General features: G+C 44.1%; 1 protein-coding gene across 8 annotated transcripts in view; it reads left to right on the top strand.

Moving 5' to 3' along the window:
• GRAMD1B (GRAM domain containing 1B) overlaps positions 1-25,240 on the top strand; it is a 103,053-nt gene that overhangs the window by 42,830 nt on the left and 34,983 nt on the right. For 6 of the 8 annotated variants that reach the window (XM_075442619.1, XM_075442612.1, XM_075442613.1 and 3 more), the window contains one exon: positions 20,094-20,304. In XM_075442619.1, coding sequence (XP_075298734.1) covers positions 20,094-20,304 — 211 coding nt within the window. The other 2 variants (XM_075442621.1, XM_075442616.1) reach the window with 2 other exon arrangements.

The following is a 25,240-nucleotide window of genomic DNA, read 5'->3' on the forward strand; positions in this document are numbered from 1 at the left end:
GGCTCGCTGTGGTCACAGCCAAGTGACCTGGGGGTTGATGCTCTGCTTTTTTCCAACTGACACGAGATGTAAAATGCTGTCGTTCTCATTTGACAATGTCACAGCCACTCTATGCATATGGCAAAGGAGCAAAGAAGCAGGGATTTGTTTGAGGTTTTTTGTGTGGTTGTTTTTTTTTGTTTGTTTGTTTTGTTCTTTTTTGTGGTGGGAGAGGGATATATGTATTTGGGGTATATATTTTGAATCATTTTGAAACCACTTGGAATACCAGGTTTGGAAGACTGTGGCTTGACCACACCTAATTTGAGGCCTTGGAACTGGAAGAAGGAAAATGGAATAGAAAATGAGTTGAATGAAAAAGGCTCGGGGAGGAAGAAGGAGGTAGATATTCAGGAGTAGCAAAGATCTGGTAACAGAAAAAAAATATCTATATGTGTATGTAATATAAGGCACTAAATTAGCTGTGGGGGGAGGGAGGGAGGACGACTTGTTTATCTTTAGTGTAAGAACAGTGCTCTAGAATCATTCTTTTAATGAAATCCTAAGCAAACAAGCCTGTGTTTGAATGACAGGAGGAAGAGATGGCAAGGTCTGAGGATTCCAGAGAAATCATTTGCGAGGTCTCATCCCTTATTTTTGTAGTGATGACAAATGAAGTGCTGTGAATTAAAAGGTTTGCACTGGAGACAGAGGCGTTTTAGAAAGCTGGTTGGAAAGCTAGAGCTGTAATTTTGGTGTATTTCTGACCTTGTAGGAATAGAAATAAAGCAGCCATAGAGGTCTGAAAGAAGTGCCCTCTGCTCATGAGAAGACTGGGTTGCGGCTGTGCAGCCCTCAAAACTGTTATTTGTTTCAGAGCTGTCAGCTATTAAGAAATGGTGTACTCATGTGGCAGCCTTCAATCTAACGTACATTTTAGGAATGAGGTTTGAGAGGCGAACTGTTGCTTAGCTGTAGGCCGTGAAAGAAAAGGTATGTGTCTAGGGGCTGGAGCTTTGAGAATCTGGGCAGTATTCAGTGGCTGCTTCAAGGCAGTAAAACTACATCGTTGCTTCAAATACCTGTTACATTATTTTTCAAATGTTTTCAACAGGAAGAATAGGCTCCCCATTGAGTCTTCCAAATTTCTGTTTGAAAGTCAGGTAATGGCACACCTGGTTTTGGAAATGGATCTGTTTCTAAGATTGTGTTGTTTTATAGTGAGAGAGGCTCTGAAAAGAAGGGCTTTTGCTGTACTAGGAGATTTTCATGCACACCTCCAGAGACAGTTTGTCCACTGAAGATCTTACATCCTAAACAGGCAAGATGGACAAGGGGTAAAAGGGAGCAAGTGGCATTAGCCTTGTTTTGCACGAGGCACACAGAGATTAAAGGTATGTTTACTTGTAATGTGTTTACTGACAGCGGTATACTAGAAAACTTCTCTACTAGAAGCTTGACTTAAGTAAGCAAAAAATGTTATAGCTTAAAACAGTTCTTTAAAGAGAGCTAACTATACAGGCGTAAGAGCTAGAATCAGCAATGCAAACCGGCCAGCCATATCCCCCACACTGCTCTTAGATGACTTGTCCAAAATCACAACCATATAATTGCCCCAAAGCAACCTATGTCTTGCTCATATTTGGAAATACCATAATTGTTGTAAGAGCATTTGTTCTTTCAAGGATCACAGCCGACATTAAGAACTTCAGATGATTTAGATGTTGCTTTGCAAGATGTCCTTCACAAAACTCAGAATCATATGGAGAAGTTTCACTTGGAGGTTTTGAGAACAGTAATGCAGCAAGTCAAAACATTTCTCTAAATCATAGTGCTCAAATAGCTGTTACACTTACCAACCAAATACGAACTTTTAAAGAGTCTTGCATCGCTAGCGAGCAGCAGTAACCAAGAAGTTGTTGGACTAGGCTGCTGCCTATTAGGAAAATTATGGAAAGCAGAACTAGACACGGAAAAAAAACTTCATGGAATTGAGGCATTGATCCATGCTCCTGCCAGTGCAGGAGAATTCCCGCTTTCGTCATTATTAATGGTTACCTAATGCTGTTTATAAACATGACAAGTGAATGGGTATATACCACTTCTTTCATGCTCTTGACTGCAAGGATTTGACTGCAGCCTCGTTTTTTCCCTCAATTTCATATAATCACATTGCTTGTTGTTATAAAATCTTTTAATACAGCTTTTCTTTGGTATTTACATTCTTCAAATATTTGTTGACGGCTTCACTTTATTTAACCTTCAAGTTTCTTTTCATAAATGAGCCTCATGAATGTTGTGATGTTTTTGTTGCTTTGAACTTACTGCTGTTTAAGAATATCTTTTTGGTTATATGATATCCGTCTAATGAAGTTCCTGGTAGAGATTAACTGATCATACAGAGCAAATACTTCATCGGCTTCCGTGAGATGTGATCGATCAGACTATGCAGCTCTGCATCACGTTAGTCTTTCTTGCTTCTATATCACGTTGCAAGAACAAATCTAATTTGCTTTGTGCTCTTACCCTGCACTCTGTCGAGCTGCACTGCTTTCTTGCTTTCTCAGTTCTTTAATTGCTGGACATGACTTTCTTTTTCCTCCGTTATGCCTGTTTGGAATAGGTAAAAAATCAAGGACGGTAGTAGGATAGTGTTCTTCATGCTTTGCCCGGAAGAGAATCAGTCACAGTCTCTGTTTATTTTTCCTGTGAGACAGGTTTTTGTATATGTGTTTTTATACGCTTTCAAAATGAGTCACATTATTACCTTCTGCACTTTATAACCTTCTCTGTACAAGATGGCCTTTTAAAGAGTTTATATTTGAAAATACCCGTGCGTCGAAGACAAATATTTCTCCTGTCTCTCGCTGCGCTGCCTGCTGTTGTATCAGGGAAGTAGATGGTTTGTGTTGCGTCTGATACGGTGTAGAGAGGGTGCATAGTGCCTCTAGCGCAGCAAGATGAAGAGTTAGTATGTCTGTAGAAATGACTAAGTAGTCATAGCGTAGTGTTTTGTGGGAGTAAGGAAGTTGAATTCAGAGGTGATTGGGATGCTTATGTCAATGCTGACTGCTCTTCTCCTTTGTTGTTGCAAATGTACTCCTGGTGGTTTTTACAGTGAGGAGTACAGGGATATTTAATAAAGCTCTGCTAAAGTGCCCCTGCAAAAATGTTTGGGATGCCAGGGATGTGCAACAACATGGAGAAGCTGTAACAGGGCAGCAGAACAGATGGGGAAGAACAGGAGAAGAGAAGTTGTCCTGAAATGTCATAGCTGTCATCAGTGAATGGAGTGAGGAGCAGCCAGGGTTAACTGAGCTCTAGCGATGTGGGCCACAGGGCATTCTTAAAGAGACAGTGGGTGCTTTTCTTTCTCGTGGGCAGCAGCCAGTTCAGATGCCAGAGCTGGGTAGCAAGTTGCAAAGAAGGCTTTGTTTCGGCCATGCCAAGCTGTTATCAGAGCGGGGAATCTTTTTGTCAACTACTTTTGAGAGCATAAAATGCATCGGAGCAGTAAGATTCTTGAATGGTTTAATGATCTCTCCCCCAGCAGAATTGCTTCTGTCTGCAGTTTAAATGGTGGTTTCAGAATTGGAGAGCAGAGGAGCGGGGAAGACACGCAGCTGCGCCCTGGGAAATGCGATGTGGTAACAGGTGGCGATGTAATCTTTTTTGCTCTTCATTTTTCATCTCCCAGGCAAGCAGGAGGACTCCTTCCTGTGGATGCAGGTTCCTTTGTGTCCTTGTGTGTGTGTTGTGAGGTCAGACAGTTCCTGAGGAGAAGGATGCCCTGACGCAGTGCAGGGCTGGGACAGAGATACAGAGGGTTTGACTGAGAAATCGAAGTTGATGTGGAAAGCATGATGCTGAGCAAGAGTATTACAGAGCTATGTTCTGCCTTCGTGGGTGTAGGGGCCAGACTGAGTAGCTGCTTATTGTCATTAGTGAGTGTCTGGGTGAGCCGAGCAGAAGATTACAGGGATCTGAGACCATCCTGGAAGAAAGGGTCAAGCAAGGTTAAGAAAGTCGGTGAAAGTGGGGATGAATCCAGTGTGTGTGAATGGGTATTGGGACTGAAAATTGGAGGTGGCTTAGGAGGAGCCTGAAGGTAGCAATTGGGGTAGTGCTTTGGGGAGAGGCTTTAGGAGGCTGTTTGTGGTTGGGATAAACAGGTTGGAACAGTCCAGAGGAATGGAGATGCTGGCGTAACTGTATCTGTATTATATGACATAGAAGCGTACACCGTACCAGCCAGTGCTAAAGAAAGATCCGACCCATTTAGTGCCGTTTTTGTCTTCCTTCTCTTCATAAATCACAAGTCTGAGCTGTTCCAGCTTAGTGCAGCATGGAATGGGCAGTGCAGGGGTGGTGGAGGGGATTGAAGGAGTGGCATACATCTGTACCAGGAGATCGGCTGTAGCCCAGCCCCTGGCACAGAACAGCCGATGTGCGTTTTGCTCTCTCCAGTGGCAGCTATTGAAGCTTTATCCAGATGACAGGGAATTCTCTTTGTGCAGAGCTTGCATGGGAACAGCATATGTGAGGGTTGCTGCCCAGTCACTGGGAGCAGAGGGGGATGTGGCTTTCTCATATTCAGAGTGGTATCCGAAGAACGTAATTTATTTGTGTTGGGTTTCAGGTGAAAGTTTACTGCTGCTTGTGCCCAGTGACTACCTTTGCAATGTAACTAAAAGTACAGCGGCAGGATATTTAACTCTGCCCTGAAGGAATTAGAAAAGAAGAATACCTAGATAATGGAGGAAGTACTGTAATGATTCCCCAGGGACCTGTAATTAATGGGTGACCTCCTGTTCCTGTTGGGGGTTTTTTGCGTGTATGATAGTCTTCCCCTGGTCAACCTGTTGTTTGGTTTTTCTCTTCATCTTCTCTTAACCTGGGCACTGATCTGGCAGCTGGGATGCACTCGCACCCTGGTGGTCCAAGGTGGCTCCCTTGATTGCAGTAGGGTTTGAAATCAGTGCAGCCTCTCGCCTTCACGCCTTTCACTGCACAGTTGAAGTCTTGCACTGTGAGCTTCTCAGGGTGAAGGCCTTGTCTGTCTAGAAGCTGCAGAGCCCTCAGCATGGTGCTATAAAATGAATAAATACAGGAGTTACTTTTACTAGTGCTTGATCTCAGAGATGTCTCTTAGGGTTATTGATGTGTTTGTTAATCTTCATTTTCAAGTACGCTGACTGCTGTATACATTATCTGTCAGTGTGGTGCAAGTGCTTCTGGGGTAAAATATTCACCAGTTTATCAACAGTGCGCTAGATCAGAACATATAACGGTTTCAGAGGAAGAAAGAGATGGATTTAGTACACGTGGAAGTTGGCAGGGGACTTAAGGATATGTAAGTATCTTTGTTATATGTGATTAGAAATTCAAGACAAAGAATTTGTGGGAGGTCAGCTCAGCCAGCCTTTTGCACTGCATCATCCCGAACCGGTGTTTTCCAGGCCGGGAACTGTTACCTGTCCGTAATCCGTGGTGCATTTGCTTTGTGCTGTCCATTACCCTGACCAGGATGCAATGCCTACCCGTGCTGGGATGCGACTCCGTTGATCTCAATCTGCAGGGCAGAGCTGGGCCTACAGAGAAAAATTGACTATTCCCCCTGTGCTGTCCTTCCTTCTCATTTTCAGAGATCACACTGAATCAAAGAGGGCTAAAAGTGCATTAAATATCCTCATGGATAATACTGTTTATGAAAGTGATAGCTGTAGTTACCAGAGGGATCTTGGGCAGTTCCATATGTCATGGCAAGGGTTGCTGAAGAAACTGTCTAGAAAGATACTGGCCACGCTAAAAATGCTTGTCGTGTGTGATGTAGGCTCCAGCTCTCACTTGAGCACTTCACTTGATGCTGAGCCTGTCTCCCTGTAGTGGCTTTCCTAACATCATTTCACCTTTCCTGCTTCTGGCTTTCCATGTGCTGATTGTTTGAGCGTGGTGTTGAGGACAACAGGTAGGGATCTGTTTCCTAGGCGAGGTGGGATCTGCAATTTGTGAATGTCTTTAATTCTGTGTGGTTTCTTTTGTGCAATTAAGGAGAGCTAATGAGCTCCTTTTAGTGCAGTCTCCTTGCAGAGGTAGCTGACCTCTTGTTAATCCTGGATTAAGTTCTTACTAAGAACTGGCTCTTTGTGTGTCCCAGTTAAGATGTTGACACTTTGTTCTCTCTCTCCTTGTTGTTCTCCTCCCCCTCTTCCTCCCCATGCCTTTGAGCACATGATTGCCTGCCTCCTCCATCCCCCACTACTGTAGGAATCCATGCGCTCTTAGCAGCCACTGTGTCTTGCTCCATGAAAATGCTGTTGTCAAGTCGGAGTACTCTAAAAAGATTTCTGCTTGTTCTGGTACCTGTCTAGGAGCCCATTTTCTGCAAGGGAGAAGGAAGAGTTTTGGCAATGCTCCTTAACGCTTAATAGGGTGAAAAGACTGTGGAGTTTGAAGAGTAGCACCCATTTTGTATGCTTGAGGCTGGAAGGATGTTTCCTGGTCTGAGCAGAGGTTAGCAAACAGGACCACATGTCCCAGGTGGAAAACTCAGCCTGTACAATGTTGTGCATTCAACAGCAGAGTCCATACATTCATAGTTAAAGAGGATGTCTAGGAGAAAAGCAGCTTCCGTGCTCCAACAGTGGTATGAGCAAAATTATTAAATCAGTGCAAAATATTAACTACCATCCAGATGCATCAGTTACGCACTAATGCTAATCCTACTTGCAGACCTTGAGGTTGTAGCACTGCACTCAGTTCTCCCTGAGGACATGCTTTCTTGACATTTCTGATATGTCTTTTTGAAGGCAAGGCCAGAAGTACTATGAAAGTTTAAAAGTCCCCTGGTTCTGTTCTGAACTCGACTGAAAAGTAGAGATGTTGGGGAATAACTGTCTCAATGGCTGTAGGCTTTCAAAATAGATCATATTAAAAGTGGACAAAGAATTACTGGGGAAGGGGAAACGAGAAACCTTATGTGTTTTCAAATCCAGGTGCTCAATGAGATTTTGCAGGCAGACTTTTAAAGACTACTGTTTGTTTCCATATCGCTGGTGTGGCTTACAGGGAAAGTAAGATTGCTCTAGCTGGATATAGAGTTTATCGCAAACCCACTTGTTGCTCTGTAGGCCTGGGTGTTCAGGCACTGGGCTGTCTCCTGTGTATCTATTGTCAGCTGATTGAATTACTTGGACAGTGAGTGCATCATTTCCTCTCACCTGTGAGATGCAATATGTATGCGTATGCTTGCGTTACGGCTCTATCTGAGACCGCAGAGCAGAAAGCAGCCCTGCCACTCAGTCCAGCAGGCAGTAAAGGTACGGCTCGTGCTGTCTGCATGAACACTGAGGAGCCTGCCACAGACAGGCATGCTCTGACTTAGAGCATCCTTGGAGGGAGTGCTCCTTATGTATGATTTCACCTTTCTGTAGGGCTTGGTAGACCTGTGGTATTCAGGCTGTGGTGTGTGACCGTGTCGTGCCATGAATAGCTCAGCAGTCAAGCCCTCCTAAAGCTGTCCTTCACACATGAAATAATGCCCTAGTGCTTGTCTTGATTCTTTAACACCGGTACCAGGGTAAGGGCTGAGAGACATATGTGCAAGTAACCCAGCTGACAAAATGCATTCTGCAGCCCTTGAACAAAACAGGAACTGGTAGCTTTACGCTTAGAAGAGCTTCCTGAAAGGCCCCTTAAGATCCTCTGCTCAGTGCAGTATTATCAGAGTATTTTTGCCATGAAACAAAGTGTCTTCATCGTGACATGAATGGTGCTGCAAAGACCCAGAAATGTAACAAGAGTATTTGTCCTTCTGAGAGTTCTGGGTTGAATTTTGCAGATCTGATAAATTTTGTAAAGCATTTGAGGTGTTGCGTAATTTTCAAATTACACGTAATTTTGCCTTTTGCACACCATCCCAGATAAGCCTAAGAAGGTTTTCTCTAAGTACGTCTTGCATTTTTACTACTGCTCTTATAGTGCTTTTGGAAGCAGAACTTTTGCTTGATTCATCTTCTCTGCTGACTGTCTGAAGAGTGGGTGGGTCTTAGGTGTTGAATCTCTCCTAGCACTTCCTGACCTGCTTTGAGCCGTTGCATTTTCTCCATAGTTCTACATCTGAAATAGCCATTATACTGAATTTCATCAGAGCCTTTGGGTCAGTGCAGCTCTCGTGTAACCATTGAAAAATAGTATCTTGTTCATGTCTTAACAGTTATTCAGACAAAACATACCAAAAATTGTAGAAGCTGAGAATCGCACTCCCAACGATTTTTGTACATCTTTGAATGCCATAAGAAAAAAACACTGAAAGATTCATAGACTATAAAACAAAATGGGACCATTCAGATATCTCTGCTAAGTGCTGTTGAATGCGAGGCGTAAGACTTGCCTGAATTGATTCTGGTTGAGGTACAGAACAGTATTCAGGAAAACACAAAACACTGCTTAACATTGTTTGCCGTAACTCTTCATTGCCAGTTGTTACTAAGCTTTACATCTTCCCCTGTTAGAGACGGTGCGTTTCCACATAGGTAGAAAGCTCCAGCCTTATGGGGACTTGCAGGTTTAAAGCCTGAAGTCAGACGTTGCTGGATGAAGTGGCAAATATTATTGTCAGCTCTTGTGATTGTGTTATGGATTCATTTTGTTTGGTACTCTGTAAATCTCCAACACTTGTAAGCATGTAATTGCATGAGAAACTTCCTCATTTTAGTGGAAGTTTCTACCATCACTGCAGAGAGAACCTTGAGAACACGACCTGAACAAACGTGTGCTAATGGAACTAGAGGAATAAAAAACAGGTTTGCTTTTATGAAACTAGATTTTATGTGCCAGGGTTATGTTTGGGGTGAAAGTTGATGTGTTTTAGATGCTGCTGATTTGCAGCACTGTAAACAGAGAAGGTGAAGAAAGAAGCTTGGTTACAAGGAGAATGTCACAAAATTAACATGAAGCTGATGGATCTCTTAACGGAGCAAAGCATTTTTTAAAATAGTAGCATATACACAGTGAAGCCATGTGCATCTGTGTAGTCTTTGAGTAACAGGAAAAGGTAATGGCACTGTTGTACTATCCTGATAAAGGCGCTTGTATGGTGATAGTGTTTTCAATTTAAAGTCTCGTGCAGTATTTGAAGAGCACAGTGGTATGAGTCTGCTGGTACAGTGCATTGATTCTTAAGAGCAGAGCACCTCCTGCTCCCACCGGTTTTGATTACAGTGAAATGATGGATAATCAGCCTTTTGGAAGGATGCTCTTTTGGGACATTAGCACCAAAAGCTGCGACTGATTCTAAAGAGAAGAGAAAATGGTCAACCCTGTGTATGGAACGGGTAGAATGCAACAAAAGAGAGCGAAGGGCAGAGTGATGAGTATTTACATCACTTGAAGCACAGCTCTTTCTGTTATCGGTGCGGTAACCCCCTGAGGGGGGCCATTCGCAGCATGTAAATTTGGCTGGAGTCAGACTCTGAATCATATTCTGGAGTAGCCTGCCTGGCTCGGTTAACACCACAGGGAACTTTGAAAATAAACACCTAAGGTGGGTGATGTGAGTGTAGACTGGAGAGACTGCTGAGGAACAGAAGTGATATAAGCTGTAAATTTTTGAACTACTGTAGCCACACTGGTACAGAAGCTCCTTGGGGTACTCTTTAGGGCTTCTTTAACCTGGAAAGTTATTTAACATTTAAAGCGTTATTTAACATTTAAAGCCCTAGAATAACCCAGCCTACTTCCACACGTGGATGCTTGTGCTTAAAATCAAGGGTGTTAGTACAGGAAGCAGTTCCAGATCAGTTCTACGCCATTTCATTACACAGACGAGGTCTGATTTCGTATACTGGAAGGAAAAGTGCAAGCTAGTCAGTTGTTTTACTCTCTTCTTTTTCGTCCTTCAGCCTCTGTAATCTACAGCGTACTGCGAGAGCCCTTGGGAGGGACTGAAACCCTTCTCCGTGTTCTGGCATGAAGGTGTCCGTGAGCGGGTGTGTAGGGATACAGTGGTGTGTATGTCCCCCAAAGAAACACCATGTACTGATACAGCTGTAGAGTTGTAAACTTTGCTTGATAATGTTTCTTTAAAAATCCTAGACCTGTTTACACATGGTTAGGCATGAAAAATGAAACCAAATTATCTTCCTAGATGAAGTAAGCTAAATTGCATTGAGGTCACCTGAAATCTGAATGAGTGTGTCCTCACGGTGTTTAATTCAGTTTAGATTATCCGCTTTACCAGTTAATTAGAGTTCAATTTTCCTGACTGTTCTTGTATTGACACGCTTACAGCTTCCAAAACTTTCTCCCACATGTGTGAATAATAGTCGAATGTGTACACAGGGAGGATGAACATGATTTCTTCAACCTGTTGGATCTTAACCTGTAGGCTTTGCCAAACTTTATGACCAGCATCTAAAAGTGACAGATAGAATCGGGGGACCTTGGGAAAAATCGCAGGAGCTCGGCCTCCGCCCGTTTCCTCTGGCAGACGTGAGTAATGAAGGCATTAAGGGGGTTGCATTATGTAAAGCGGCAGCCCACAGGCTGCGTGCCTGCGCGCGCACGCGTGCGTGTGTGTGTGCGCGTGCAGGAGCGCGTGTGAAAGAACTGGCAGCGAGGGGGAGAGCCGCACAGGGCTCAGTCCAGCTGCACAAGCAAGCATAATCACAAAGAGCCGGGCAGGGGGAGAAGAGAGGCTGAGCCATGGCAGGAGCCCGAGCAGTATGGAAGGCAGCTGAGACAGGGGGCTCTGGGTGCCCATGAGGAGCCCCAGGCACTCCCTACTCCCTTTCCCCTTCGGGAAGGGCTCTGAGATGGTGCAGGAGGTGAGTACCCTCCCACCGCATCACTGGCCCACCCTCGCTCTCCCCCCACCACACACAAGTGCATGAATGAATGAATCCTAGCTGCTCCGCGCTGCACTACGGTCCCTAATGGCTACCAGGTTAGTGTTACTCTCCTGTTCCTTTTGCTGATGCCTCTCTTCCTCTCCCCTCTGTGTGTCGATGTGCTGTCTGCAGTCCCTGAATGTGTGTGCATGCGCGTGCACGGATGCTTGTATGTGTGAAACACGGAGCCTAAGGGCTGTATGTGCTATGCTCAGCACAGGTTTGCCGAGCAAATCTACCATCTGAGACATACGCTTTCAAGGCAGATTAAATCTGGAGTCCATGTTGGTTGCTGCTGCTGCTCCTTTCTGTTTGGGGGACTTGAAAGCAGACAGCGTGACATCATGTTGCAGAGATGCTTCTTTTCTTTTCAATTCCACAGGCTGATTCCTTTTTTCCTTGTCCTCCCCTATGCACGTGCCCTGCCTCTCCTGCAGTGGAATTGCTAAAGCAGCCTTTTCGATTGTTTGAAACAACCGACGAGCAAATCTGATTGTTTTTTTTCGGCTTTCATTCCCTCACCCCTCCTCCTTTTCCCTTTACGCCTACTGTCTCCCCCATCCCCCATCCCCGAAGGGGCAGTTATTGCTCTCATAACATCTGGGTGTATGAAGAGAGGCAGAAGGGGGTTGAAGTTGGATGAACTGGCAATGCGTCACAGGAGGGCAGCTGGAGCTGCTGCAGAAATAGGCTGTATTTGTTTGCCCATGTGCTCCCTTGCTCTTAAAAGGGCTCGGAGCATGCACACTGATGTCTTGGTTCTGCTTTGCATTCCTCTCTGTGTTTATATATTTGTAGTGATGGGAAGGGACCGAATTTGTTTTGTGCTGCTTTTTCAGGCTGTCCTCCAAAGTTTTTTTTTTTGGCAGGGAAGAGCAGTAGGAAATGAGGACTCATTGCACTGTGCATGTTTATAGGCAGTGAGAAGCTGATGAATCCCCATTCACTAAAAATTGCTTTTTCTTAGATTGCTGGTGACTAGCATTGTCCTGTCCATCATGGAAATCACTGGTTCAGTGAAGAGGATGTATTCCTGTTTCCTTGCTTCATTAAGACACATTCATCTGCAGGAGAGCTCCATAGGTTTAGGACGGAGCTTGTGATTTTGGCTCATTAGCATGGAAGGAAACTTCAAGCCAAATCTCAGAGGTGTGTTTTACATCAGTGCAATAACTTCGGATGCCCAACATTCTGCTAAGGGAAGCCCCCAACTGCCCATATCACTGAAAACCAGAAAGCTGCATAGAGCTAGAGAGAATATGCCATGTGGGGGGACAAGGCTGAACCAAGTCCTCAGGACAAAGGGCTGCATGTGACTCTTGCACTGAGGGTGTCTGACTCTTCCCAGTATCGGCTGCAGCCCTTGGCCCTCCCTGTTTTTAACTTTCCACTGGATGGTGCTGCTGCATGGTTAGAGCAGAGGAGAGCGATTGCATGGAGGATATCAGGGTGAGGGGACATGAAATTGTTGCGTTGTTGTTTTTAGGACAGTCAAGGGATGAAATATCAAGGGGTGAGCAAAAGAAATTGATTTGATCCCAGCTTTGAAGATCACAGCATCTTCTATTAACCTATGGAAGCTGATGCTGATGTGCAGCAGGAGTGAGTGGGAAGATGTAAAGCTCTAGCTTTGTCTTCTACTCCTGAGATATACAATATCCCTGTCCACCCTTGTTTTCTCGCTGATGAGATGTGGTATGAGGCTTCATTAGACGTTTAATCTGTGGTTTATAAAAGCCCTGCCACAAGACTGGAATGTATTTGGGAGGATGCTACCTGTGCTGGGGACAAAGTCCTGAAATTGTCATAGCCTTTCTGAAGTTGTAGCAGGAGATGGGCAGAAAGGAAGAATGCTTGTGCTCTTCTTGAGGTAATCTAGAAGTCGTATCACACCTATGTCCCCATGCAAACATGAGCGTGGATCGTAGTTGCTAGCTATTTAGTGCTATGTTGCATTTTTCTCGCTCTCCCTTGAAAAGATGCACATGGATTGATGTGTGACAGCAAGATTGTGTCTCCAAACCATTGAAAGATTTTGATGTTAGGTTGGAAATAATGAGGTTTAAAATAAACATGCTCGGATGTATTTTCATTTTATTTTTATTCTTTAAACTGTCAAGTTTTCAAGCTTTTATTCACATCAGTGATGGCTTAACAGTGTTGTTCATTATTGTATTTACTTTTTAACCAAGAGCTGTGAGCTCTGTTCTGTCCCAGGTTCCAGGCGCTATGATTTTGAAGTCAGTGTCAGATATTGCAATTTTTGCAGTTATTTACAAGAATCATTGGCACTGCGGTGGGGAGGAGAGGGAACAAAGCCCATATCTGTTCCTCCTTTGGAAGTACAGCCATAGACGGAGTGACCTGCAGGTGACCATGTCGGGTCTGTGTCTGAAACAGACATGCCGTCAGCTTCAGAGGGATGTGAAATTCTTATTTTGTGTTGTTTCCCCTTTGTTGCTTCCCAGATTTCATTGTATTATACATCATACTTTGTTCCATGGGGTTTGTCTTCTTTTGGAGCAAATGGAGTTATATTAATTTGTGAGCGATGGAGGGGTTTAGTGTGAGATTTGTAACACTTGTTTCTCTGCAGAGTAACAGTCCTTTCTAAATTAGGACTGTTGTGTTATTGGACAGCATTGTTAAGATCTGTCTTGTTCTATTTTGAAAGCATTTTCCAAATTTTCTTGTGATTTTTGCAAGAACTCCAAGTAGGAAGGGAGTGGTGGAGAGATTTTTTCAAACACGGCACAGTGGGAGTTTCTGTAAGATATCAGACCATTTGTCCATCAGAGTTGATAGTCTGGCTCTAGTGGTAACTCATGTTGGATGATTCAGAGAAAGACAATGACATTGTTAATAATACATTTCAGCAACCTTGCTGTGCTGTATATGGGCAGAAGGCAAATTCCTTCCTAACGCGTGCAGTGATTTGCTAATCCCCCAAAGCACAATAATTGCATTAATTTTATCTCATGAATGTGTAAATATGCTATTGAATGTCATAGGAGGAGGACACCGTTCTGTGAGATGTCAAAATAATCAGAGTAAATCTTTGACAAGATTCTATTATTCTAAGGGTATTTTGTTAAAAAATGGTTCTTTAAAAAACGTGCAGGAAGTATACTATTCTCAGTATTCTTTTTAAAGCAGTTTGTCATGAAACACCGATCAGTTTATGTACAACCCTGCCGGTGTCATTGCTTTTTATTTTAATGCTTTCTTTTTTGTCTTTTTTCTGGGAGATGCAATAGAAGTATAGCATTTAGTTACTGCTTGTAGAGCAATGGCAAGCCTAGGGAATTTCTTGAGGATATATGGAAGTTCTCATTCTCGAATTATCAGTTTGAAGTGAGTGTAGGTTGGTGCTGACCAAAAGTTGTTACCATCTGCTTGCTGTTTGGTAGACTGCATAATGAGTTTCTGAATCTCATCTTTTTCCACTGATGTCAGACTGTATCACAAAAAAGTATCTTTGTAGGCTTCTAATTAACCCCCTTACTAGCTGTTGCTGAGGAGAATTAACTCTTTTTGTACTACAGCCACGCTTGAGGTGCCTTCTTGACCTTGTAGATTTTTCTGCTCTTTTCAAGACTTTATCAGTAGAGTTCTGTTTTATGCTTGAGGATCTCCTTCATTCTTGTTTAGGAAAACATGGAAGCAGAGGCTTGACTTTGTTTGCACAGCTCATAGACTTTAGTGGGTCTACATACGGAGTTAAATATGTGCTTAAGTTCTTTGCTGGTTTGGGGACATAGTGCTCAGCACTTTCCAGAATTAAGCCAAACATTTGCAAAGCTGTTGGTAACCCCAGCTTTGGGCCTTGAAGAGCTTACTATCAGGTAGGTGCTATGGGCTGCAGGGAGACGTGAGCTACTTCATCAGGTTTACGCTTGTGAAACACATTCTTTAGAAAACTGTGGCAGATTTGGAGGATGCTGATCAGCTTTCCAGATAAGGACTTTCCTCAGGAATTCCAAGGGTTTTAGAAATACGCTCCAGGAAACAGTGTCATTGATCTGTTTCTGCCGTCCGAGAAGCTGGTGATCACAATGAAGGTAGGGAGCATTGCGTGCCTGAAGCTGCCACTCGTTTAGATGAGCTGCCCTCGTTCTTACAAATCCCTTGGTGCTCTTCATAACATAATTATTACTTTTGGCTAAATTCTAATTCACATCCTGCAACTGGCAGAGTCAAATGGACTCGCTGCGCGCCTTCTTAATTTGTGTGTATCACTACCTGAGAGGAGAACAACAAGCCGCTATTGTACAGCATAGCCGCAGGTGCTGTGACACTGCTCTTCTGCAAACTATTGTGTCTGGGGGATGATTGCTGGCTATTGGGGCCTGCGGGATTTGGGAAAGAACTGTTGCAGGGTGCTTGTCTTAAGCCCAGGGATGGCTGTGGTGTGGTGGCAGGCAGAGTGATTTATTTCAGAAGATGTGGTAGGATAGGCAGACTTTCATGTCAATTCAGGGCTGCTTGAATGTCATTCATGGAGAATTTATTTAAGAGTCTTGAGCAAGTCAGGTTTCTTGTGGAGTTCTCCTTTACAGCATTGCAAAGAGTCCTCAGGGTTCCTGTATAGCTGTAAGAATCCCATGATTAGCTTGTGGAGTACAAGCTGTAGCCTCTCCCAAAAGCTACTACTTGCTGAAGTCTCTGCTCACTGGCTGGTCCATATCTTTACAGGAAATATTCTGTTGGAGGAGGAAGTTTGGCCTTTTTGCATCTTGCCTTGCATCCTTGCTCTGTGGAGCATCCAGGGTAGGGTGTGACCGGGTATCTTGTCTGTGTATTGCCAAATGTTTGTTCTTTTTCCACCACGTGAAGAAAAGCTCAGTTCTTCACTATGCTGCTCCAGTTATCAAGGGTTGGCCTCCATGTGATTGAACAGAGTTTGGCCTCTTCCTAGCTGTGTCACACTTGCTCATGTTATTTTTACTGCAGCTCCAATCGTAAGACAAGGTGTTTCTCTTAGGCACAGTATGAACATAAACCAGGAAGTCGTACTCTGCCTTCTGTGCTTTCATGTACTGCATGCAGAGCTTTCACCTAGGAGCAAGGGGCTGCCGCTTAGGTGGGCTTGTTTGTGTTCTGTCCCTGACTTAATCTGTTGCTTCTACTAAAGGCTACACTGCAGGGGTATGTGAGGCCCTGAATGCACTCTGGTCAATTAGGTCTGTAAAGCATTATTTATTACTATTATTTTTTTTTCAAAGTGGGTCAAGCCATTTTGGCATTTCAGGCATTGATTCCTGGTTCAATTGCAGGCATTCGTCACTATGGCAACTGCAGAAAGCGTTCGTCATGGCTGTGCCTTGGGTCAGATTCAAACTTAAGGGGCTGAGCAGGAGCAGTGAGAGTTTTGTGGGGCTCAGGGCAAGGGGACGCAAGCGGGACGGAGCTGCAGGCGTGCGTTTTTTGTGCCCATCCCTGCTGTGCTAGAGATGAAAGGCTCAGTTAACAGACTCTTCATGTTCTTCGTTATGCACACACCCATGGAGTCCTTCACGTGAGAAATATTCAGCACTGCCCAGTCATCAGATAGTATGACGTGGATGCAGACCTCCAGAGTTTGGTCAGCTCTCTGCCACTGACTGAAGGGAGAGCCAAAGAAGGCGCCCTCGAAGCCATCTTTTTTTCCGTATCTCTGCAAAGGTGATACATACCTAACACAATATGTATGGGTGGATTTACTTTTTAAAGCATGCCAGAGATGCTAAGTGACTGGAAAACAAACTTGGAGGCCAGAGCCTGCTTGAGATTGCGCTTGGCAGAGCTGGCACCAAAATGTATGGCTACGTACGGTAGTGTGGACTGAGCCTGGACATATGCATGCGTGCGAGCTTTAAGCTAGTTAGTGCTGATGCTGCTTCTGTGTAGCTGCAGTAGTTACTCAGCCGTGACTGAAAAAACCCACCCGAGGAGCTTTGTAAGACCTTGGGTGATTAGCTTGAATTGGCCTCTATAGCCGCACACTGCTTAGCACTATCTGTGCGAGGAGTGTTGAGCCAGTTTTGGAGCATGCGTGTGCTCGAGAGTGTGAAAACTGAGAATGGATCTTCTGTGCCTGCATGCGAGTGTGTGCATATTGGAGCATTAAATTAGCAAATTAATGTATTTGCAAATTAATGTATTTAATGCAGTCTGCAAAAGGCAAAATTTGTCTCATTTCTCATATGATTACAATAGGGTAAAAGAGTACCGAACTTTATAGTGGGTTTTATCCGAGTTTCACAGGCATGCGGTGCAGCTGTACCCTTGTTTTGAACTGGTAATGTTGTGCTTTACTTCAGAAGCAGTAAAACCTCAGTGCTCCTTCATAACTGTAACCCAAAAGCAAGCAGAACCTTGACTGAATTTGACTTGGTCTTTAGAGTTGCTTGAAGCTGAAACTCAAAGTGAAACTTGTGAGTATGAACTCACGTGAACTGAAAATGCGAAGGAGGTTGTGCACGATAAACTCAGGTTTCGTGGAGCTGGGAGAAGAATATCTAATATGTCTGTTCAATCAAATTTAGCGCAGTGAGACATGACTCGGGAACGTTGCCTTCAAATTCTTGCCTTGTATTTCTGGGGACCTCTCACGTAAACCAACGGTTTATGTTGAGTCAAGCATGCTGGGGGCAAGATTTAGGAAATGTGATGTAATGCCAGAGAAGCAGTAACGCAGCACAAGCAGTAACAATATAGCCTCAGAATTGAGAGTTCTTCACCATAGGAATGGCAATTCAAAACCATTTCCACTCTGGAAGTGTTGCGAAGTCTAGTACTAAGACTTGAAGTCTTAGTACCATTTATACAGCACCTTCTGCACATGCACGTAGTTGCTGATTGCAATTGGTACACTAGATGCAGCTATGCTGAGCTGCTAAAAAAGTGTGTACGTCTGGAGTTTAGCCAGAAGTAGCAGCAGGGGGACAGAAAAGGTGAAACACCCCTTTTAACTGGATCAGCTGTAAGCCTGTGAAGAAACCTCATACTTTTGTACATTTCAACAAGCTAAAAAAACCCTGATAATTTTACTTCATGATATGTCTAGACTGTTGCAGGCAATGTTGCTGGGGAGAATGGTGCAGATCATCTTTTCTTCAGTCTTTTGTTTGGTTTCAAATATGATTTGGAGGGATTAAAGCATGAATATTGCTACAGTTGTGCTGTACATGTAGTTAGTATTCAGTATTCCGGTGTCTTGACCAGGGAGAGGAAGGACACAGTATGCTGTTGGCATATTTCACTGGGGAGATGTGCCGTTGTTAGGTCTGAACTGTGAAGATACAACCTAAGGGGGAGAATCTGCTGATCTTCCACTGGAGCTAACTTAGGGGTGAGGTGGCTTTTGAACATGCACCTTTTTGTTATTCAATATCTATATGATTCTCGGTCTATGAAGTACAAATAGGCAGCAGAGCGGAGTCTGTAATTTAATCCATCTTTCTTCCTGCTTGCTGAACATTTTTCAAACCCATTTTTTCAAGCCTGTTCATTATCTCTATGAACTCCCACACTTTATATTCTTGAAAATATCTTTTAAGGGTTTTCTGCAAAGTGCCATGCTACTGTTCTTGCCAATTGCAAGCTCGTTGGGTATATGAGTGTGAAATTTGATTCTGTTAATGTTTGCATAGGCAACTTTACTGTGTGCTTTCTGCAAATTGTTTAGGGAAACTTTCATCGTTTGTGTGTTAACACAAGCGGTGAGCAAATAGACGATCATTTATGAGACCAGTTCATCCAGTACTAAACCAAACCAAAGTAAACCTGATAACTACTGGAGGAGTGTATTACTTTATCTACCTGTATCTGCTAACTAACATTTGTAAAATGTTTTTGGTATCTTCAGAGGTAAGAAGTAGATATGATTTTTATCTGAGAATTAATGAAACATCAGGCACGTGTTCAACTTTTCTAGATTTTCAGAAAGGAAACGATGCATTTTAACTACCTCACTTTACATCCCATTGTGAGACGCAAACTTCAGTTTGCTATATGTAATTGGGCTTAAGTTATAGCCCTGAAGAGTTTGGTTGTACTGGCTTCTTTAATTCAGTCCCTTACAGTTGTCATTCCCTCATCCTTTTTCTATTGCCTGCTCTTCTGTCGCTCAGATGTGGTCTGCTTTCTAATGCTCAGAAGATAACAGGGTACTGTAACAACTCAGCATGGCAGGGTTAGCACAAAGGTCATCCTTGGATCTGCCCAGGTTCCACTGTAACCTGCAGGTTGCAGAGTTGAACAGGACCAGCTGGAAAGGCCTCAAAGATGTTTGGGCCAACCATGAATAGATTTGACTGCTGAAGGAAATGAGTTACGGAGGGAAAAACGGATATAGCGTGAGGTATTTTGAAGGGTCTGGCAGGAAGAAGAGGCATCAAAAGAGAAGGAACAGTGAGGAAATCTGAGTTTTCCTGTTCTGTGTAAATATGTATGTAACTGACTTTCTGATTTAGGTGTCAGGGCGTTTGCTGAAGATATGGGATGAGAAGTTCCATTCCCTGAAATGTTTCATAATTTCCATAAAACTCTTAAAGGTCTTGCTTTTCCCTGTTATGAACGGGGAACTTTTTTTTTTTTAAAAAAAAGGAAGTCATGAAAGTTTTTATGTTATAACAAAACATTTTCATGCTCTGCTCTAACCGGGGTGGGAAAGAATGATGTGAAACAGGAAAACATGACTGCATTGTCTGTCATCATGACGCCCGTCCCAGAGCCCCATCATTTTTGACAATCTTTAATGGAGTGTTTCCTAAAAGATGTGATTCCATTTTTGTACGTCCTGTTGAGAATAGTTACGCTTGCTGAAATAAAATAAAGGAGGGACAGAGTGGGACTGCGTCGAGAACACACTGACATCTCCCTCATTTATGAGTACAAGTTTAGGTTTTCTAAGCTCAGATCGTCAGTTTAAACTCTCATAACTGACAGGAGAGAATGAGTTCATTCTTGTAGGCATTCATCTGTGGTCAGAGGAATTGAAGAGTGGGTGGGGAAAGACACTGGCAGACCATTGTAGTTCCCTTTGCCACTGGTAAATGATAACTGTCTACTGCCTAATTTTACCGGGGACATGTGGCATTGGGTGCATTGCTTCAGGAAGCCAGATTTGTCCGCTGTGTTAGTGGAGAAATCTGTGGGTAATGCTCCACCTCAAGGCATGGGTGCAGTTGCTTTCTGTTTGAGCTGAAGATTATTAACCCTGCTCTTTCGTTCTTTCTGCAGTACTGCCAGTAACTCAAACCGCAGCACGCCTGCCTGCTCCCCGATCCTGCGCAAACGCTCCCGGTCCCCGACACCGCAGGACTCCCAGGGAGAAACCATGGTGGAAAAAGGCTCAGACCACTCGTCAGACAAATCCCCTTCCACGCCGGAGCAGGGTGTACAGCGTAGCTGTTCCTCTCAGTTAGGCCGCAGTGGGGCCAAGAACTCCAAGGTGAGGAGCGAGCAAATGACTTTTGATCAACATGTGCATGTGTCCCCAGTTCTAAACTCTCTAATGCGATATGCTGGCTTCATCGTGTGCCTTTATTCTCTGTCTAACTTTCCCGCTTTTTCCCCTGTCACACTTCTAAAAATTCTAACCGAGAGCCATTTGCATAAGTCAGACTTCAGCACAACTCCGTCATCCTTTCAGTGGCCTGAGTCCATGAGTTGCTGATGGTTTGTACTGCAGTTCCATAAAGGCTTATGCAGGCTAATCTTTTTGCAGTTAAGGGCCTGTTTCCTTGGGAGGCTCTGTGGTTTTGAGAAAGAGCTTGAAAATCAGCTGTTGCAAATTCTTTTTATCATCTGGATCACGAAGGGTCATGGAACAAATAAAGGTTGCTCTGTGCAGACAGCCTGTGAAGGGCCCATGCATTTCTCCAGTCCTGTCTTACGCCCTGTGACGAGCTTCAAGTTGCACAGAATCAGTTTGCCAATCCTCTGCACATTGCCTCCTGTCGGTGCAGTATTATGACTGTCTGGCAAATTCCATGAAAATCTTGGCAGGGGTAGATGATACTTTCCCTAGAAAGGTATTGTGTATTTTGACTGTATTAGAAACACTATCAGCCTTGTCTTTGCTGTACTAAAGAAGGGGGTTTCAGGTTTGGGGACTCTTGATTTTCTGTGAGCTGTGGGACCTGGTGAAACATACACGAGGGCCTTGGGAGCCAAACATAACCTATGATTATAATCCTAATGTCAGTGGTATGTTAGAAGATAGTTAGCTGTCAGGAGCACTTGTGTTTTTCCAGATTTGTGAAGTATTTCAGCCTGAGTAACTTCACAGTGTCACAGGCATAACTCTTACGGCTTGTGTGAAATGAGTTGTTAGATCTGTGCCCGATTTATTGCTGGACTGTGTCACGCACACAAGAAGTCTTCATCCACTCCCCTTCGTGGTCACTGTCAGTAGAGGAAACAGGGTTCACTGGCCCACATTCACTGGGCTGAACTGATCGCTCATCACTAAGGGGGAGATTATGTGAGCTCAAACGAGGGGGCGAAGGGTTTTTTCAAGATGAATCATTTGAGATCTGTCAGTTCCGAGGTTGCCCTTGAGGTCAGACTTGCTTCCTGTGCGCAGAGTAACCTACAAACACCGCCCTGGGGCTGCAGGACTGGAGAACACCCTCATGCGTGGTGGTGCCTGCAGTCTGTTCCCAGAGGAAAGCCATGCAGGTGGGAGGCTGCAGGCAGGGCACACCGTGTCTGTAGCCACACTGGGGAATGCTCTGTCAGGGAAGTGGCGTCCTTGGTAAGGGGCAATTGCAGAGATGAATTGCGTTGCCCTGGCCCGTACAGTGCTGCGATTTAAGGCCACGGGAGTGCGATTTTTGCCAAACACGGTGACTACTAAAGCTTGCCTTTAATTCAAGGTAGGGGGAGAGATATAATGCTTTCTCTTGGGTTTGTGGGTTTTCCTTCTCTTGATTTGCCAGGTAATTTTTCTTCTTTCTTTAATTTCTCTCTTTTCATTCCTGCATGCTTTCTCTCCGATTAAGTCACACAAGCGCCTCTCCAAAGTAAGACTTCTTTTTTCTCTCCTGTCCCCCACTGTAGAATTGTCTCATCACTCAGAACTCCTTCCCCTGCCCCATGGTAGTGAGCAGTGACCCCAGTAAGGCATTCTCCTGGTGCAGCTGCGAGAATGTCAGCAAGAGCTCAGCCCAATGCCTGTAGCTGGGAAGCTGGTTTCACTTATATCACTGGCATCTCATTAATATTTGCTCACATGGTGTGAGAACTGTCCTGTTCATCACACTCCTTCAATTACTTCCAACTAATTTTAGCCTTTGTTTTAAGGTTTGCTTTCCCTCTCCCTTGAAGTGAGCTGCTGGCTTTGGTAGGCTGAAGAGTAGCATACTCGTGTCTCTTTCCTCCCTTCTTACTTTAAGCCTTTCAGAAACAACAGCTGAGCTCCACAACTTCTTACCTGCCGTTTATGATGAAGAGTAGTTTTGCGGCCAGTGATCTCAGCTGACTGCCCTTGCACGCTTGCCTGTGTGATGTAAATATTAAAGATCAGTGATTTCAAATGAACCCAGCTTAAACCTGTTAGAACAGACCTGTCCCAAATGAATTGTGAGAATTCATGGGCTCGCTCTGAAAGGTAGTAAGTAGAAGATCCCTCTGTGGGTGCTTGGATTGGAGATAAGCTCGTATGAGATTTGATCTCACATCTCTGTGCTACCCTCAGAAGAGTGTAAAAATCAGAAATGCACATGGGATGCTTATTGCACAAAGTGCCAGGCTGTTGGCATTTCCACGTGTATACAAGTAAAGTTAAAACCAGAATGGCTTGGATGGCTTCATAATCCACAACATCAATGCCTTGGCCTTTCCCCAGTTGATGCCTTAGATTTCATTCTAGGCAAGTTCTCAGAGAACAGTGAAGTCTATCATGCTGGCTTAATGTTTTTCCTTGGTCATAATGCCTCTTGTAACCAGCCTGACCTTGCATGATTGCTGGTGTCTGCTGGAAGCTTCTTTATGTCTCTTTTTAGACAGATTGTCTTGTGCTTGGTAACTGTAGCTTGGATAACTACAAAGGAGGACTGTGGCAGGTGTGAAAGAAGTTCTATGGAAAATGCAGGTCTGGAGTAGCAGAGAGTCCTGAAAGGATTGCTGGTGAGTAGAGGTGTGTGGGTCAGGACAGGTCATGGCTAGGCTGTGGCAGGCTGGAGGCTCTTTGCCTAAGCTATGTAGAGGTTTGTTAGGAGAGACTGGCGGCAAGAACATTGGTACAGAGCGATGTATACATAAAATGTGTGTGTAGTGGTACTGTGATTTGCTTGCAGCCAGCTCCTTGCTTTTCTGAGAGAAAAAACCCAACAACTTTGAGACAATTAGAGTAACGAGAGAAACGGACCTTGGATGAGTTCCATTGTGAGGAAGCTGATGCAGAGAGGGAAGGGGATCTTGCCAGCCTGCGTCTGAGCCTCTTGCTCTGCTCACCTGTGGTCTGTGCACAGGGCGAGTCTAAAGCAGTGTGAAGGCTGAATCGCTTCTCTGTGCTCCATAAGGTGGCTTTCCCTGGTACAAGTGAGGAATCTCAGGTGTGACAAGCCCCCTGACTGTCTCCACAAGAGGAGGATGGCATCTGTTCAAGACAGGGAGAGGTTAGGAACAAAGAACTGAAGGACAAAGATTTTTATTTCTCCTTTCTCAGCCTCTTCTCCTCTGCCCACCCCTCTTCTGGAAGAAGAATGGTCTAATTTTCCAACTTGTCTCGCTAATGAAAGGAAACAGCTTGAGCCCATGAGTTTGATGCTGTGTTTATATAATTGCTGACAGATCTGCTTGAAGTCCCTTGCCCTCTTTTTGTCTGTTGTGTTAATTGTCGTGCTGCAGTGTTGCCATCAGAGGGAGCACTTCACCAGGAGTTTTTAAGCACTGGATTACATCCGTAGGAAGTCTTTCCTGGAGCTTGCTTTTCCATGCTGTCCACCAGTATGACATGGACCGAACCACCCATAGGCCTGCGTCAGCTTTAGGCTTTTACTGGCAAACACTGCTGCTTCTGGAACAGCTTTATGAACTCGGCAAAAAAGGCCTTTTTACTAGCAGTCAACAATGAAATAAGTATTTTTAACTCTTTTGCTCTTGCCCAAGGATAAAAGTTATATCTTCTCCATTGCAAAGCCTTCAGATTCTTCCCACTATCTGTAGCTAATAATGAATGGTGAAGATAAATATCAGGTTAGGGGAAAACATAAATTTTTATTTTAGGCCCTGGAGACTGTAGAACAGTTTAGGTCGGAAGGAATCTCGGAAGATGTCTAGGTCAAGTGCCTGATCAAAGCAGAGATGATGCGGTTGTATCAGGTTGATCTAAAGCCTTGGCCAGCCACATTTTGCAGACTTCCAGGACTGGAGATCCCATGGCCTCGTCGAGCCCCTGCTCCAGTGCTTAACCCCTCGTTGTGAACGGCATTTTCCTGCTATCCAAATAGAATTTCCCTTACTGCAGCTTATGACTGTTGCACCTTGTCCTTTCAGTGTGCGATTATGAGAAGAGTTTGGCTGTGTCTTGTCATTTACCCCTCCCATTGGGTGGTATAATCCGCCTTTAGGTAGTAGGTCATGAAATTCTGATTGTTTTGGAATGAGGTGAAAGATTTGGGAATAAATTTTGTCAATTTCTTTGAGGTATTTGGCCATGGGCATTTAGCAGCCAGGTGAATATCATAGGTTTTGGAAGTACACGGGTCAGGAGGCAGAGCTTTGGAATCCGTTCCAAGCTCTGCCCTCACACTGGTTCGGTGCCTCTGTTTCCGCAGTTGTAAAATGGACCTAGGGATACTTCTAGAGCTCTATGACATGTTGTTCACTTGGAAAAAGTTTTCTGTTCCACTGGAAGCAGTAGCATGTAGGAGTGAGTTGTGATCCTGCGCCCAGTAATGCTAAAGCTGGAAACTTCTCTTGGCATCAGGTTAAGCAGACTGCGTGATCTCCATTGCACTGTAAAGCTGTAATCTTCCATAGCAGAATATTCAAATAGGAGATCATTAACCCATGAAGATTTAGAGGCAACACTGTATTAATTAAAGGCTCAGAGAAAATACCCCGTTTTTCACCTTCAACTTCTCGTAAGTTCTTCCTGGTTTCAGCCACCATGTAACTGTGAACTCTGGTATCTGCTCCTACAGCATCGTCTCTGCAAATCAGTGACATCTTTTCCACTTCTGTGTGCAACTCCATTCCTCTGTTACTTATTTATTTTCTCTTTTCGGTTCTAATAATTATGGTTTCTTTTTCCAGTATGACAGACTTAACCTGCTCAAAGTAAGAATATGTTTTTCCTTTTTCTTTCTTTTTCCCCTCCATTAGACTGTCTCTTGATTTTCACAGTTCACATACCACTATACTCTGACTCTCAGTGA

The sequence above is a fragment of the Opisthocomus hoazin genome, chromosome 24 (assembly GCF_030867145.1).
Source record: "Opisthocomus hoazin isolate bOpiHoa1 chromosome 24, bOpiHoa1.hap1, whole genome shotgun sequence".
Classification (NCBI taxonomy): Eukaryota; Metazoa; Chordata; class Aves; order Opisthocomiformes; family Opisthocomidae; genus Opisthocomus; species Opisthocomus hoazin.